This window comes from Magnolia sinica, chromosome 12 (genome assembly GCF_029962835.1).
Source record: "Magnolia sinica isolate HGM2019 chromosome 12, MsV1, whole genome shotgun sequence".
Taxonomy (NCBI): domain Eukaryota; kingdom Viridiplantae; phylum Streptophyta; class Magnoliopsida; order Magnoliales; family Magnoliaceae; genus Magnolia; species Magnolia sinica.
In genome coordinates this window covers 19,711,753-19,725,219 of record NC_080584.1, presented here as the reverse complement: position 1 = coordinate 19,725,219, position 13,467 = coordinate 19,711,753, and the positions used below count along the sequence as shown (strand labels likewise).

Genomic DNA, 13,467 nt, shown 5'->3' with positions numbered 1-13,467 from the left:
TAGTTTCCCTTACTGTTTTTCATATTTCCCTCGTTGTTTTTCTTATTTTTCATATTTTTCATATTTTTTCCACTGTTTTTCTTGTTTCCTAAGGTTTTCTTAGTTTTAGCCCATTGTTTTATGTTTTCCGCTATATTTAAATTCTAAATTGGATGACCATTGCTGTAAATCTCATGTTTGCTCCATGTTTTTCATGTTTCCCATTGCTTTTTCATGTTTCCCCCTGCTTTTTCTAGTTTGCCCCATTGTTTTTCATGTTTCCCCCGTTGTTTTTCTAGTTTGCCCACTCATATTTCAATTTGTCCATTTTTCTTTCGCTATTTTTCACGGAAATACCCCTCCTTTTCACGTAAACGGATTGGGTACTCTCCTGCCACGTTGTATGATTTTCATCCATGCTGTTCATCCATATTTTTCCAAATCATTTTATGGCCAGAATCCAAATGAGGTATATCCAAATCTCAACTATACCACATTACAGAAAACAGTGTTGAATGAGTGCTAACCATTAAAAATGGTGGGGCCAATCGTGATGTTTGTGAGAAATCCTCTTGAGGTCAGGTTGAGGCTTGGGTTGAGGTCTCGTTATCCGACCTAAGCGAACTCGACTCAGCCCATATATTAGTTACTTATCATCTCATAATTATTGAAATTTTTTGAGATACCAAACTAGTGATGTCGGATCTCATTTGTCCATGTCATTTCCAACAAGTGTAGATCATACGACGGGAAACAGTGGGGCATAATGATTTCCACCGTGAAACCTTTCTAATGGGCTTAATAGTGATGTTTGTTTGTTATCAAACCTATTCATAAGATCATACTAATGGATTAATATAAATAATAATTATAGATGCTTGAAGTCCAAAACGTTCTTCATATTTCCAAGGAAATGATCGAAACAATGGAAAGTTTCAACTTAAACATAATGGGCTTATGTGTGTCCATTTGTAAACATTGATCAAGTTTAGATTTATCGGCTTAAGCAATGAAAAAATCTGTTAAGTTCGCCATGATGATTGTCTAGATTGTCACATAGTTTGCCCCATTGAAATTTCATGCTTGCCTGCTCATTTACATGTTTGCCCACTCGATTTCTGTTGTATATGTTGGACCCAAACCGTCCATCTTGATTTTCTAGTTTACCTCTTGATTTTCTAGTTTACCTCCCTCAATTTCATGTTTGCACCTCTGAATTTTAGTTTACCCTACTGATTTTCTAGTTTACCCATTGATTTTCTAGTTTGCCCAGTTGATCAAAATTTTCTCAATTTTCTAGTTTGCCTGACTCATTGCCCCCCTAATTTTCTAGTTTGCCTCATGATTTCATAGTTTGCCCCTTTGATTTTCTAGTTTGCCCATTGATTTTTTAGTTTGCCTCACTGATTTTTTAGTTTGTCCAGCTGATTTTATAGTTTCCTCCGCTCAATTTCATGTTTGCCCCTCTGAATTTCTAGTTTGCCCCCCTCAATTTCATGTATGACTGAAAGTTGGGCAGGTTCAACCTGACCGACTTGTGACCGACCCGACATTGGGTTAGGCTCGAGCAGGACATATCAGGTCCGATCTCAAGCTTGGGCTATACAAACACCAACCCGATAAAACTTAGGTTGGGTTTGGGTTGAGGTCTCAAGTTGCCTGACCCAACCTGAACCCAATCAATATATTAGTTACTTATAAATTATAATTAAGTGTGGATTGTATGTGTAGAAGGTACACTAGTGATGTCGGGTCTCATTTGTCCACGTCATTTCCAAGGACTTAAGCTAATAAGATATATCGGATTTCTCTCTCCCAAATAGACATGTATACACTTGACCAACCTAATCAACCCGTCGAGCTCTCTTGGGTTGGGCTTGGGTTGAGAATTCCCAACCCAAGATTGGGTTGGGTTAGGTCAAGGTTTAAGTATAGGAACCTTGGGTTGGGTTAGGGTTGAGCACCAACCCGAACCAACCGGCCTGACTTTCAACCATAATTTCATGTTTGCCCTGCTCAATTTCATGTTTTACCCGCTAAATTTCTAGTTTTCCCCACTCAATTTCATGTTTACTTCGCTTAATTTCATGTTTGCCCCGCTGAATTTCCAGTTTGACCGCGAAGTGATTGAAATTGACCACGAATTGAACGAAATGGATTTTCGACCATCAATCCGATGGAATCTTGGAAAAAAACTAGGTTGGTTGGCTTAATTAGCTTCTTCTACCCCAAAATCATATGTGGTACATTAAGTAAATCATTTTAGTTTAGGAGATATGCTTGTTAAATAAATAGACAAAGAAATGAATTGAAAGACAGAAAAATATTTTTATACACTTATATATACATATTTACTTAATTATGTATTAGAGAAAAATGTAAAGGAGAAAAAGTTCTCCATGTAAAAAAAAAAAAAAAAAAAAATCGCACTGCCGCGGCACTACCGCCGGTCCAGCGGCACTGCCGCTGAACCTGCCGCCAAACAACGTTACTTTTGTAGGTCCCATCATGAGGTCTGTGTTATATCCAAACCGTCCATCTATTTGGCGAGCTCATATTAAAGCTTGAGACGAAAAATAAGATAGATCTAACTATCAAGTGGACCACACTGTAAAAAGCAGTGGGGAATTGAACGTCTACCATTGAAACCCTTTTAGGGGTTACAGAATTTTGGATCATTATGAAATTTGTTTTTCCTCTTCATAAAGACCTTTGTGGCCTTATGAATAGATTGGATGGAAAATAAATGTCATGGTGGGCCCTACAAAATTTTTAACGGTGAAAATCAATTTTCCCGCTGCTCTCTGTGGTGTGGTCCAGTTGATCTTTGGATATGATTTTTTTTTTTTTTTTTGGGATAATGCTCTGAAGGGGAAATAGGGGTGACAGCAACGGCAGGGAAAGTGGCAGCAGAAAGGGAGAGGAAAAGCAAAGAGAGGAAACGGAGAGGAAGAGCCGTTTCCGTCAGGAGGAGGGGTATTTTCGTCCTGAAATTCCGACTCCGTACGAGGAGGTCCAACTGCGTATTCTAAGTTTGTATTGCTTCAAAAAACCACTGGATAAAAGGTGGGGTCCACAGTCGTAAATTTCTCTAACTGGAATAAGGCTTAGATGATGATGAGGTTTTCTTCAGCGATGGGATCAAGACGATCTCAATGTGGTGGTTGTGGCAAAGCAAGCTTTGGAGCTAATCTGATGCAGTGGCATCTTCATCACTGGTAGCCAATGAAACAGGTGTGTGAAGTGGACCACTTACGATTATTTGATGACTTTCATCTCTCTTTTTTCAAGGAGCACTTCAGAGAGCATTTCCTCATTAACGCTTGTCATTATGTTGTCATTTTACACACCTGCATCTATTGGATTATATCCCAATGAGTTCAAGATATAGGTCAAATTTTGGTGAAATTTTTGAGGATCTTGGTGAGTTTAAGGTTTTTAGTGGAGTTCCTTCAGTCGTTGGAAATCTAGTATTTATCTTGAAAACTAAAAAAATGGAGCCCACAAACGGGTTTAAATAGTTGAAAGTGATGGTCTGCAAGCAATGAAGTAGACTGGAATATGTGTAGTGTTGGAGCAGCTCAAATCTCATATGAGCCGAACCAGAGATTGTTTGTTGCAAGAGTTCTGCAGAAATCAGACGAGAACTAGGAAGAGATTGAACCGTCAGTTGAAGATGAAAAGTCAGAAAGATGGTGATATGAACTCTTCAAACAAAGGGGGGGAATAAAAGAAAAAAGGAAAGGAAATGAAAAAAATGAAAGATGATGAGATGAAGGGAAGACAATGATGCATGTCAAAGTGTGTGGAAACGCAAGTTAGAAGCAGAATTTCCATGTTAGGAAACTGTATTTATGGGTTCTAGAAAGTTTTGGTAACCTATTGCAAAGTGTTTCCACATATAATGGAGTTTTGTTTAGATCAAACTTTAGGAAAAGTATTGCACTTTGGCTATTTTACTATTTTAGGAGTATCCAAAGTAGTAGGTTTGCTAATCCTGTGTATGCATAAGCAACCAATGTACAACCCCACATGCCAACAACACACACAACTCTAACCCATGCACCACATGAGACCCACCTTGTAAATGCCTTGCAAAGAAACAGCCAAACTCAATTGATCAGGTGGGCCACAAGTTTCCATAAAATATGGAAAGCTACAAAATGCATGGCACACAGGGCCGCATGTTAGGGACAGCTTGGATCCTGCAACCATATTCTAAATTGGCACACTTGGCAGGCTGGCTTTTCATAGCAAGGAGCAAATGGAGATTGTATTGGTATTGTGGTAGGGTTTTTTTTTTTTTTTTTTTTTTTGACTTGTTAATAGAATTTGTAGTTTAAGAAATCATATTGCTTTGGTTTTGCTTTTGGCATCCTTGTCAGAGCTCTACCACAACGATCAGCCAGAGTATCTTCAACTGTTATTTATTTCCTAATGTATGATTTTCAGTGACTTGGGTGTTTTGATTTGGATGGGGTGCCCACTGATATTCTTATCAGTGGAGTTTCGGCTCGAAACATAAGGAAAAAGGTAAATTCAAACAAGGCCTGCAAGATGGCGATGACGAAGGAGAGGATTTCTGCAGCGGAGAAAGGGAAGTTTATAGTTGACGATAACTACAGTCTCTCTCGCGGAGAAGACGAAGGGGAATGGGTGAAAGTTCAGCCTAGAAGAAATACGAGGGATCCTGTTCCTCAGGGGTGTAGCAAGTACTTTTCTTTCCCGACCTTATTTGTCAAAGGATATCCCCATGAGTGGTATCCTCTTAATCTTGGAAAGATCTTCGGTCGAGCGGGAGTTGTAATGGAAGTGATCATGCCTAGAGATAAAGAGAGCGGGGATTATCATGGCTTCGCTCTCATTCGCATGGGAAGTGAGGCAGAGCTAGCTAGAGCAGTAAGTATGATTCACGGACTGAGCTTTGGAGGAACGAAGATTCTAGTGCAAAGAGCACGGTATGGCCCAGAATCGTTATCAGGTAAGCAGGGACCTCTTAAGCAGGGTTCAACCAAATCTATCGCTCCTTCTGCTAAACCTACCTCGGTTTATCGTCCTGTTTCTGAGCTATCTATGAGGATAGCAGCTCATTCGTTTAAAGAAGCTCTGCTTCTTGGCGCTCCTGCTCATTCTCCCACTCTATCATCCGATACTCCTAAGGTGGGGACGATGGAAAAGGTCGAAGACCAGCGCCCTCCTTCCCGGAACGGTGATACTGACGCCGCATCTGACGCAATTGTCAGTGTCGAGCAGGACATTTTTGAAAAAAATAGTGCCAATCTAGCTAAATCCATTGTCCTTATCACTAAAGAGGGAGCTACCATTGCGTCGGTCAGAGAATGGATCTTTCACAATTCCGGGATTAAGTTCAGCTTGTCTGATTTCAAACCGCTAGGGTGTAACTCCCTCTGGGTCAGGGCGGGAGCGAGTCTCCACCCTGAGATGGCCTTGTTGGAGAACATTTTGCCTACAACTAGTCCAGTGATCAAAGTTCTGCCATGGGAAGAATTTTCCATCTTCGGCAAAGAAAACATATGGATTCTCATTTGGGATATTCCGATGGAATGTTGGTTCGATGAATTCTTAATAGCGGCTGCCTCATCCCTGGGTTTTCTTTTGGAACTGGATTCTAAGACGAAACTGGGAATCGAAATTGGGGTCATCAGAGCCAAGATCAGGATGAAGAAAGGTTTTCCCCTGCCTGATGTTGTGAAGGTGAAGGTTGATAACCGTACTATTTTACTACGAGTTCAGCAGGAGATTCTTGGGGTTACCCAATCTTGATGGGGAGAAGTATGGAGTATGAGAGACTCGGTGTGCTCGACCTCTGTGGAGGAGACGAGCTTAGATGAAGGAGTTCTTCTCCCTTTCTCCTGTGGACTACCGGAAGATCGTCAGGCGGGAAAAAACGAAGCTATCCATCAACGTCTCTTCACAAGCCGTCTGAAGGAGACACGTGGCTGCCTCTCCGCCGATCCAGCGCCTCAATTGTTAGATGATATATTTCGCTTCGCCAGCATGGGATCGAGCGCTAAGGAGAGCTTTACACGTGCCTTAAGCTCTGCGTCCAAATCTCACAAGGACAGAAGTCCTTCGCTGCTGAAGACCCCGGAGAGGCCACGCACGCATCGCCCATCCTCTTGCATTTATGAGGGAGGTGTGCCTTCTGCTTCCAACCACATGCCTGCTGACACCGAAGCAGCTCCCATCCTAACCGTTCACGTGGCCGATCATTCTTCTCACCCAGGGCCAACTCCGCCATTCAATCACGGGTCTTATGAAGCGGGTTCGGGTTCGACCCGAATCAACTTTTCGCCGGGGAGATGGGGCCTGATTAAAATTACCGACTCTGTACCCTCTAATCCATCCCCATCTAATGTGCCATTTCCCGCCCTTCCCTCTCTCCTGGGTCCATCCATTCGGTTTATCCCTCCTCAGAAATGGGTTGATGCTTCTTCTGCGGGGACCGATTCCAATAGCCCGCTTTCTAACAGTCAGCCCTCCAGCCCTGCGTCCCTGCCTCATTCCCCTGTCCAGACCTTTGACTGGACCGAAATGGGCCCTCTTACTCTGTTTCACGAGAATCTATCCAGTGAAAGTGTTAGACGTTGAACCATTACAGGTGTACTCCAATTGTCACCCACAACAGCAAGATTTCAGTATCTCTTCTTCTTACCCTCGGCAGGATCCTCTCTCGGTGAACTTTTCGGAAGGGAAGAGTAGAGAGGATATTTTCGAAGAAATAAAGAATAAGAAATGGATCGGAGATGCGATCGGACATGTAGGAAGATCCCTCAATTCATCTTTTGGGAACATACCTGAAGATTGCACTAGTTTATTCCAGTTCATCGAAAATCGTGGCAGACCCCTTCCTCCTTCTAGAACTCCTTCCAAACCAGTTCAACGGTCTTCCAACAAAGAATTGCTTCGCCTATAATTGAGTCCAGAATTCTTCTTCGGTGGGTCGACGTGGTCGCAAGGGAGCCCAGGGCAGCACTGTTTCCCAATGAATATTATCTCTTGGAATGTTAGCGAGATGGGTCCCAAACAAAAGAGGGTGTTGATTAAGGAATCCATCAGAAGAAAGAACCCGGATATTGTCTGTCTTTAGGAAACCAAAGTTCCCCTATTCTTCGATAGGCTGATGATGTCGATTTGGAGAGCCAACGATGTTAATCGCGTTTCTTTGGATGCTATGGGCTCGTCAGGCGGAATTCTAGTCACCTGGAAATCCTCCAATTGGGCCTTGCAATCTTCTCTGATCGGAAACTTCTCTGTATGCGTCATGCTTTAAGCTAAGTCATCTAATTTCTGTTGTGTAATATTATTGCTATTTACAGTCCTAATGATGATTCTCTTAGGTCTTCCTTTTGGAATGAACTGACTTCATCTAGACAGTCATTCCCAAGTCCTTGCTGTTTTGTCAGAGACTTCAATGTCATTCGTTTCCCTGACGAACATTCTCGTCTTAGGAGAACATCTTCTGCCATGCTACAATTCTCCGACTGGATCCAAGCGCAGGAGTTAATCAACCTCCCTATGTCAGGCGCCTCATTCACCTGGTCCAATTCCTGCAGATCTCCCATTCAATTGAGATTGGATAGGTTTCTTCTCTCATCAGAGTGGCTGGAGGCTTTTCCTTCAGTTTATCAGGTCGCCCTTCCCAAAACAACTTCTGATCACTACCCGATTATGCTCTCTATGGAGGAAGTTAACTGGGGCCCTAAACCTTTCAAATTTAATCCAGCATGGTTCAAAGTTGAAGGCTTTCAGGAAAATGTGGTGGAATGGTGAAGCTCATTCTAGGTCGAAGGTTTTGCAGGTCATAGACTGTTGAGCAAGCTCAGACTCCTCAAAGAAAAAATCAAGGACTGGAAGGTCAAAGAACTCAACAAAATAGAGCAGGAGACTGAGTCCCTATTGGCAGAACTCCAACAGATTGATGCGTCAAATGACGGAGAGGAGATCCCGATTGAAACTTTGTCCAGACGGATTCAGATTATTCAGTCTTTATCTGCCCGAGCCTTGGAAGAAGAAGTTAATTGGAAGGTCAAATCAAGAGTGAAGTGGCTCAAAGAAGGTGACAGAAATACCAAATATTTTCACAATATTGCCAACTTGAGAGCTCGTGATAAAGCCATCAACATCACGATGGAAGGTAGACAGATAGAAGACAAAGATGAGATTGCAGAATGTGCGATCAACCATTTTCAATCTATCCTCTCATCTGAAGGGTGGTCCAAACCTCGGCTCGATGGAATTGCTTTCTCTGCTATACAAAGGTCGAAGTCCGATTTCCTGGAGGCTCCCTTCTCTGCCGAAGAAGCTAAAGCAGCTGTTTTTTGCTCTGTCGGGAGATAAATCTCCAGGACCAGATGGATTTATTATGTCCTTTTTTTAGGTGTTCTGGGACATGATTTAAACTGACATTATGGATTTTCTTCGTGAGTTTCACGAGAGGGGGAAGCTCTCTAAAAGTTTAGGAGCTTCCTTTATCACTTTGATCCCCAAAGTCTCAGGAGCCTCCTCGCTTTCAAATTATAGGCCCATTAGTCTCATTGGAGGTCCTTACAAAATCCTGGCAAGAATTCTGTCTTCTAGACTCACTGTCGTTATGGGGAGCCTCATTTCTAAAAATCAAAACACGTTCATAAAAGGGAGACAGATTATTGACGGAGCGCTGATCGCCAATGAATGCTTGCACTCTTCTCACAGTTCTGGAAGAAAAACCATATTTTACAAACTGGATATTGAAAAGGCTTATGACCATGTAGATTGGGATTTTCTGCAATACATGATGCTATGTATGGGTTTTGGTGATAGATGGCGAAGATGGATCAGATTGTGTGTGGAGTCAACGCACTTCTCTATCCTCTTAAATGGTACTCCAAAAGGCTTCTTTCCTAGCTCGAGAGAATTACACCAAGGTGACCCTCTCTCCCCTCTTCTGTTCCTTCTGATTGGAGAGGCTTTGTCGCAAATGATTCTTAGTGGGCAAACTGTTGGGCTGTTTAGAGGTTCTTTCGTCGCTGACACTGACATTCCTATCACTCATATTCAATTCGCCGATGATACCCTGATCATGATCGAGGCAAATGAAGCTTCTGTTAATAATCTTCATACGACTCTTAAGATGTTTTGCGACCGTCTCGAGTCTGAAAATCAACATGGCTAAATCTAAACTTTATGGGGTGAACGTTCTGGATCAGATCTCTCTGATTATGCTGATATTTTGGGCTGCTCTCCGGCTTCCTTTCCTACGACATTCGTTGGTATCCCCTTTACAGTTGGTCCCCCCCCCCCGGTGGTGATGTGGGAAAAAATTGTCACCAAAACTCAAAAGAAACTTGCGACATGGCAATGTCGCTATCTGTCGATCGGAGGCAGAATCACTCTAATTAAAGCTGCGTTGTCCGACCTTCCTCTATATTACATGTCTCTTTACAAATGTCTAGCTTTTGTCTTGAATCGTATTGACGCGCTCAGAAGAAAATTTCTATGGTGTGGAAAGGAAAATCATAAGAAATTCCATTTAATGGACTGGAAGGAAGTGTGTACTCACTTTAGGAATGGGGAAGCTAATATAAAAAATCTTAAGATTATGAACTCGACTCTTCTAGGCAAGTGGCTCTGGCATCTGGGCAACGAATCTGCAGCTCTATGGAACATTATCGTCAAAGGGAAATATGGCTTGTCTCCAGGTGGTTGGTGGACTAGTGACACCTCATTCTAAAGAGCCTCTTTTGTATGGAAAGGCATCCTTCGTCATAAAACTGCAGTGCTTTCAAATATAGGTTTCGTTCTAGGCAATGGAACGAGAATCGGGTTCTGGGAAGATCAGTGGTTGGGCGATGGTACCCTGAGAAGTACATTTCCAGGTATTTTTAGAATTGCTGCTAATAAAGACAGCATGATAGCCAGCAATTATTCCCAATCAGGAACCAGTGGGGTCTGGGAAATTAATTGTGTTAGAAATCTGCGGGGTTGGGAGGTGGACAAATATGTGGAACTGCTTCATTGTCTCTCCACTGTCTCTTTGGATATCTCCTCTCTCGACAAATTGATCTGGAATCGTCATAGGTCCGGCAATTTTTCGGTGAAATCGTTATACGCGGTTCTAGCCCCCATCTCTCCCTCCTCGTCGCAAATCATCCCGTTTATTTGGAAATATGCAGCTCCCCCCAAGTTCATCTGCTTTGGCTGGCTTGTAGCTATGAACCAGATCCTCACGATCGATAATCCCAGGAAGCGCGGTATGCAGATTGTTAATATTTGCCGATGCTGCATGCGTAGTGAGGAGACAGTTGACAATCTCTTGGTCCACTGTCCCTTTATTACTCACATTTTGTGGGACTTTTGGCCTAGATTCAATTTTGTTGGCTGCACCTCAAACTCTGTTGCGTCCTTGCTTGCAACTTGGCAGGGTCATAAGCTAGGTAAAGTGAAAACCAGAATTTGGAGAATGGCGATAATTGCAATTTGGTGGGCCGTCTGGATGGAAAGGAATGAGAGACTCTTCAACGACTCTCATGCTACGGCTAATTATGTGGGATCCTTCGCCAAAAAGTTGATCTTTGAATGGGTGACGAATGTAATGGGTTTAAAAGGCTATAATCTTGTTTTCTTAGGCTTCTAGTTTGCCTTGTGGCTGCTATCTCAGCAGTCCTCTTTGTATGCTTTCTTTCTTTTAATAAATTTTCTTAGTTACTTTCAAAAAAAAAAAAGAGGATATATGGGGCATTGAAGATTTTCTACCCCTGCCATATGAGCATCGAAAATTATCCTAAAGAAATAGCATAAACAAAAATATAAAGAACTAAAAAAATTTAAAAAAAAATATCTAAAATTGGAGGAATTACATGTTGCACAACCCACTTATTTGGACAGTATCTGTGGGTTTCCAATTCTGAAATTAGGGCCAATGTTTTGGTAGTCCAGACAATTTGTTTGGTGCATCCCAATGTAAAGGGACTAGAAGCCAAAAGTCTACTCGATAGTACAATCTTAAACTCTCAATTTGAGGCCTACAAATAGATGTGTAAAAAGAGAATCACAGAGTCTTAATCCAGACCATTTGTTTGGTGAGTCCCACTGTAGATGGACTGGCCCCAAAAGTCTATCAATAGGACAACTTAACCTCTCAAATTGAGGCCTATAGATGGATGGATAAAAAGAGAAACACAACAGCAGTCGACATTCAACTGAAAATGGTTCTGAGATTCAGCGCTTGCAATCTAGGAGACTTTTGGCATATGGATCATCCATGATGGGGCCCAACAGACCAATAGTCTGGAGTACCTAGTGATGGGCCCCACTTGTCAGAATTGGAACCTGTGTTATAATTCCTCAAGCATAATCAAGAAAACAGGAATAGTCAAATTAAAAGCCATAAAAATACCATAAATAAGAAAATTGAAAACAAAAAAGAAAATTCATAAAACCAATCTCAAACAGAACATCCGTACTTCTATACCCAGTTGAAGAATTGAAACTGCTGGAAATGATAAATTTTGGGAGATTGGAGATCTATAAAGCAGATCTCACATAGAGTTAACAGGAAAAAAAAAATGATAAACAGAATTTAAAAAAAAAAAAAAACAAAAAAACAAAACAAAACAAAACACAAAGATCCAAGAAATCAAACAGTATCTAAAAAATCCCAATTCACATAAAAATATCTGGAAAAAAAAAAAAAACCTAATTCATGTATTGAATTAAATATTTGGAAAAAGAACCACCTTGTATAGGATTTTAACTTAAGAATCCAAATCCAGGATTTTCAATCCCTGACATTTTCTTTCCATCGGTTATATTTGGCAGCCTGGATTTTCAAAAAGGCCACTTCATGGAGAGGATGAGAGAGCAGTTATGACAGTTGGAGAGGATTGAAAATCCTTGGATTTTACAAACCACACTTTAGAGAAGAATAAAAAAGGGCCCTTTTGGGGATTTTCAATCCCACCAAAATCCAGGGTGCCAGACACAACTTGGTTCAAAATCCAAGAAAATCCTAACCACCCAAAATCCACGCTGTCAAACGACCCAATTCACATAAATTAAACAGTATCTAAAAAACCCAATACACATAAATCAAACAGTATGTCAAAAACTCAATTCACATAAATTAAACAGTTCTCTAAAAAACCCATTTCACGTGTCGATTCAAAGATTTGAAAAAACACAAAACAAAACGAAACGATTGGAAGACAATAAAATTCGGAGACGTGGAGAATCATCGAACCATCTCAAACAGAGATAATAACGGATAATTAAAAATATCAAAACATAGACCCAAGAACTAAAACAGTATTTAGAAACCCAATTCAGATATCGAATCAAAGATTTGAAAAAAATAAAATAAAAAACAATAAAAAGGACCGATAACGGTCGCTTTGGCAAATAATAAAAAACCAATCTAAAACAGAAGATTATAAGAAAAAATCATAGAAATGAAAGAAACCCAGAAAAATACATAGATGAACGAGATCAAAGAGTATCATAAGAAAACCCAAATCCTGTATTGAATCGAAGAATCGATAGAAGAAACGAAAATGGAAGAATTAGTGAGTTGTAACAGAGAGAGAGAGGGGGGTAAAGGGAAATTTTTACGCTTTCTTGGCCTGTTCGAGGGATCGGGCGTGGCCAAAATGGAAGAGATCGTAGATGCCGTCAGCGTAGACACGGACTGGCTTCTCTGCATCTCCACCGTCCGATGAATTCAAATTGTTGTTGATGGATGTGGGCGGCTGATTCGCCATTCTCTCTATCTCTCTCTCTCGCAGGCTTCGATGCTTCGGAGAAGAGAGGGAGGGTTTGTTTTCTCGAGGTGCGCTTTGCAGGTCATCTCACGACGAACCAAGAGAGATGCGACGCTACGTACACGTGGCCAAAGTTTGGACGGGAGCGGTCTGACCGTTGAAAAGTTCCTATGGCCCACCCTAATATTTATATACCATCGAACCTGTTTATTAGATCACAGATATCTGGATGAAGGGAAAACACAAATATCAGCTTGATCCAAAATTTCTGTGGCCGAAAAGAAGTTTTTCATATTCAATCGCCACTTTTTCCTGTGGTGTGGTTCATTTAAGTTTTGGTTATTATTTAGCTTTTAAATACTGCCATAAAATGATCCGTAAAAACTGATGGATGTCTTGGATATACAAAAAATACATCAAGGTAGGCCCCACGCTCAGAGAAACATCCACTTCGGTATTACCCGGGTTACACCAGATCCGCTTCCAGTTGGACAATCTAGTTATTGTGACATATCCGGGAGGACGCGGATTGCGTCCTACCCGCAGGGTTCTGTGCGGCCCACCATGATGTAAGTGTTTTATCCATGCCGTTCATCGCTTTTCTTGTATGATTTTAAGATATCATGTTAGAAATGAAACAGGTCCAAAACTCCAGTAAACCACACCAAAAGAAGCTGCAGTATTAATGACACCTACCGTTGAAACCTTTCTAAGGGCCACCGTTATGTTT

At 41.4% G+C, this 13,467-nt stretch overlaps 1 protein-coding gene across 1 annotated transcript in view; it reads right to left on the bottom strand.

Annotated features, from left to right (window-relative positions):
* The window catches only part of LOC131221062 (choline-phosphate cytidylyltransferase 2-like), a 39,765-nt gene extending 26,952 nt beyond the window's left edge, over positions 1–12,813 (bottom strand). The window contains exon 1 of the mRNA XM_058216150.1: positions 12,589–12,813. Coding sequence (XP_058072133.1) covers positions 12,589–12,737 — 149 coding nt within the window. The 5' untranslated portion in view covers positions 12,738–12,813. The remainder of the gene's footprint in view (positions 1–12,588) is intronic.
* Positions 12,814–13,467: the final 654 nt, after the last annotated feature.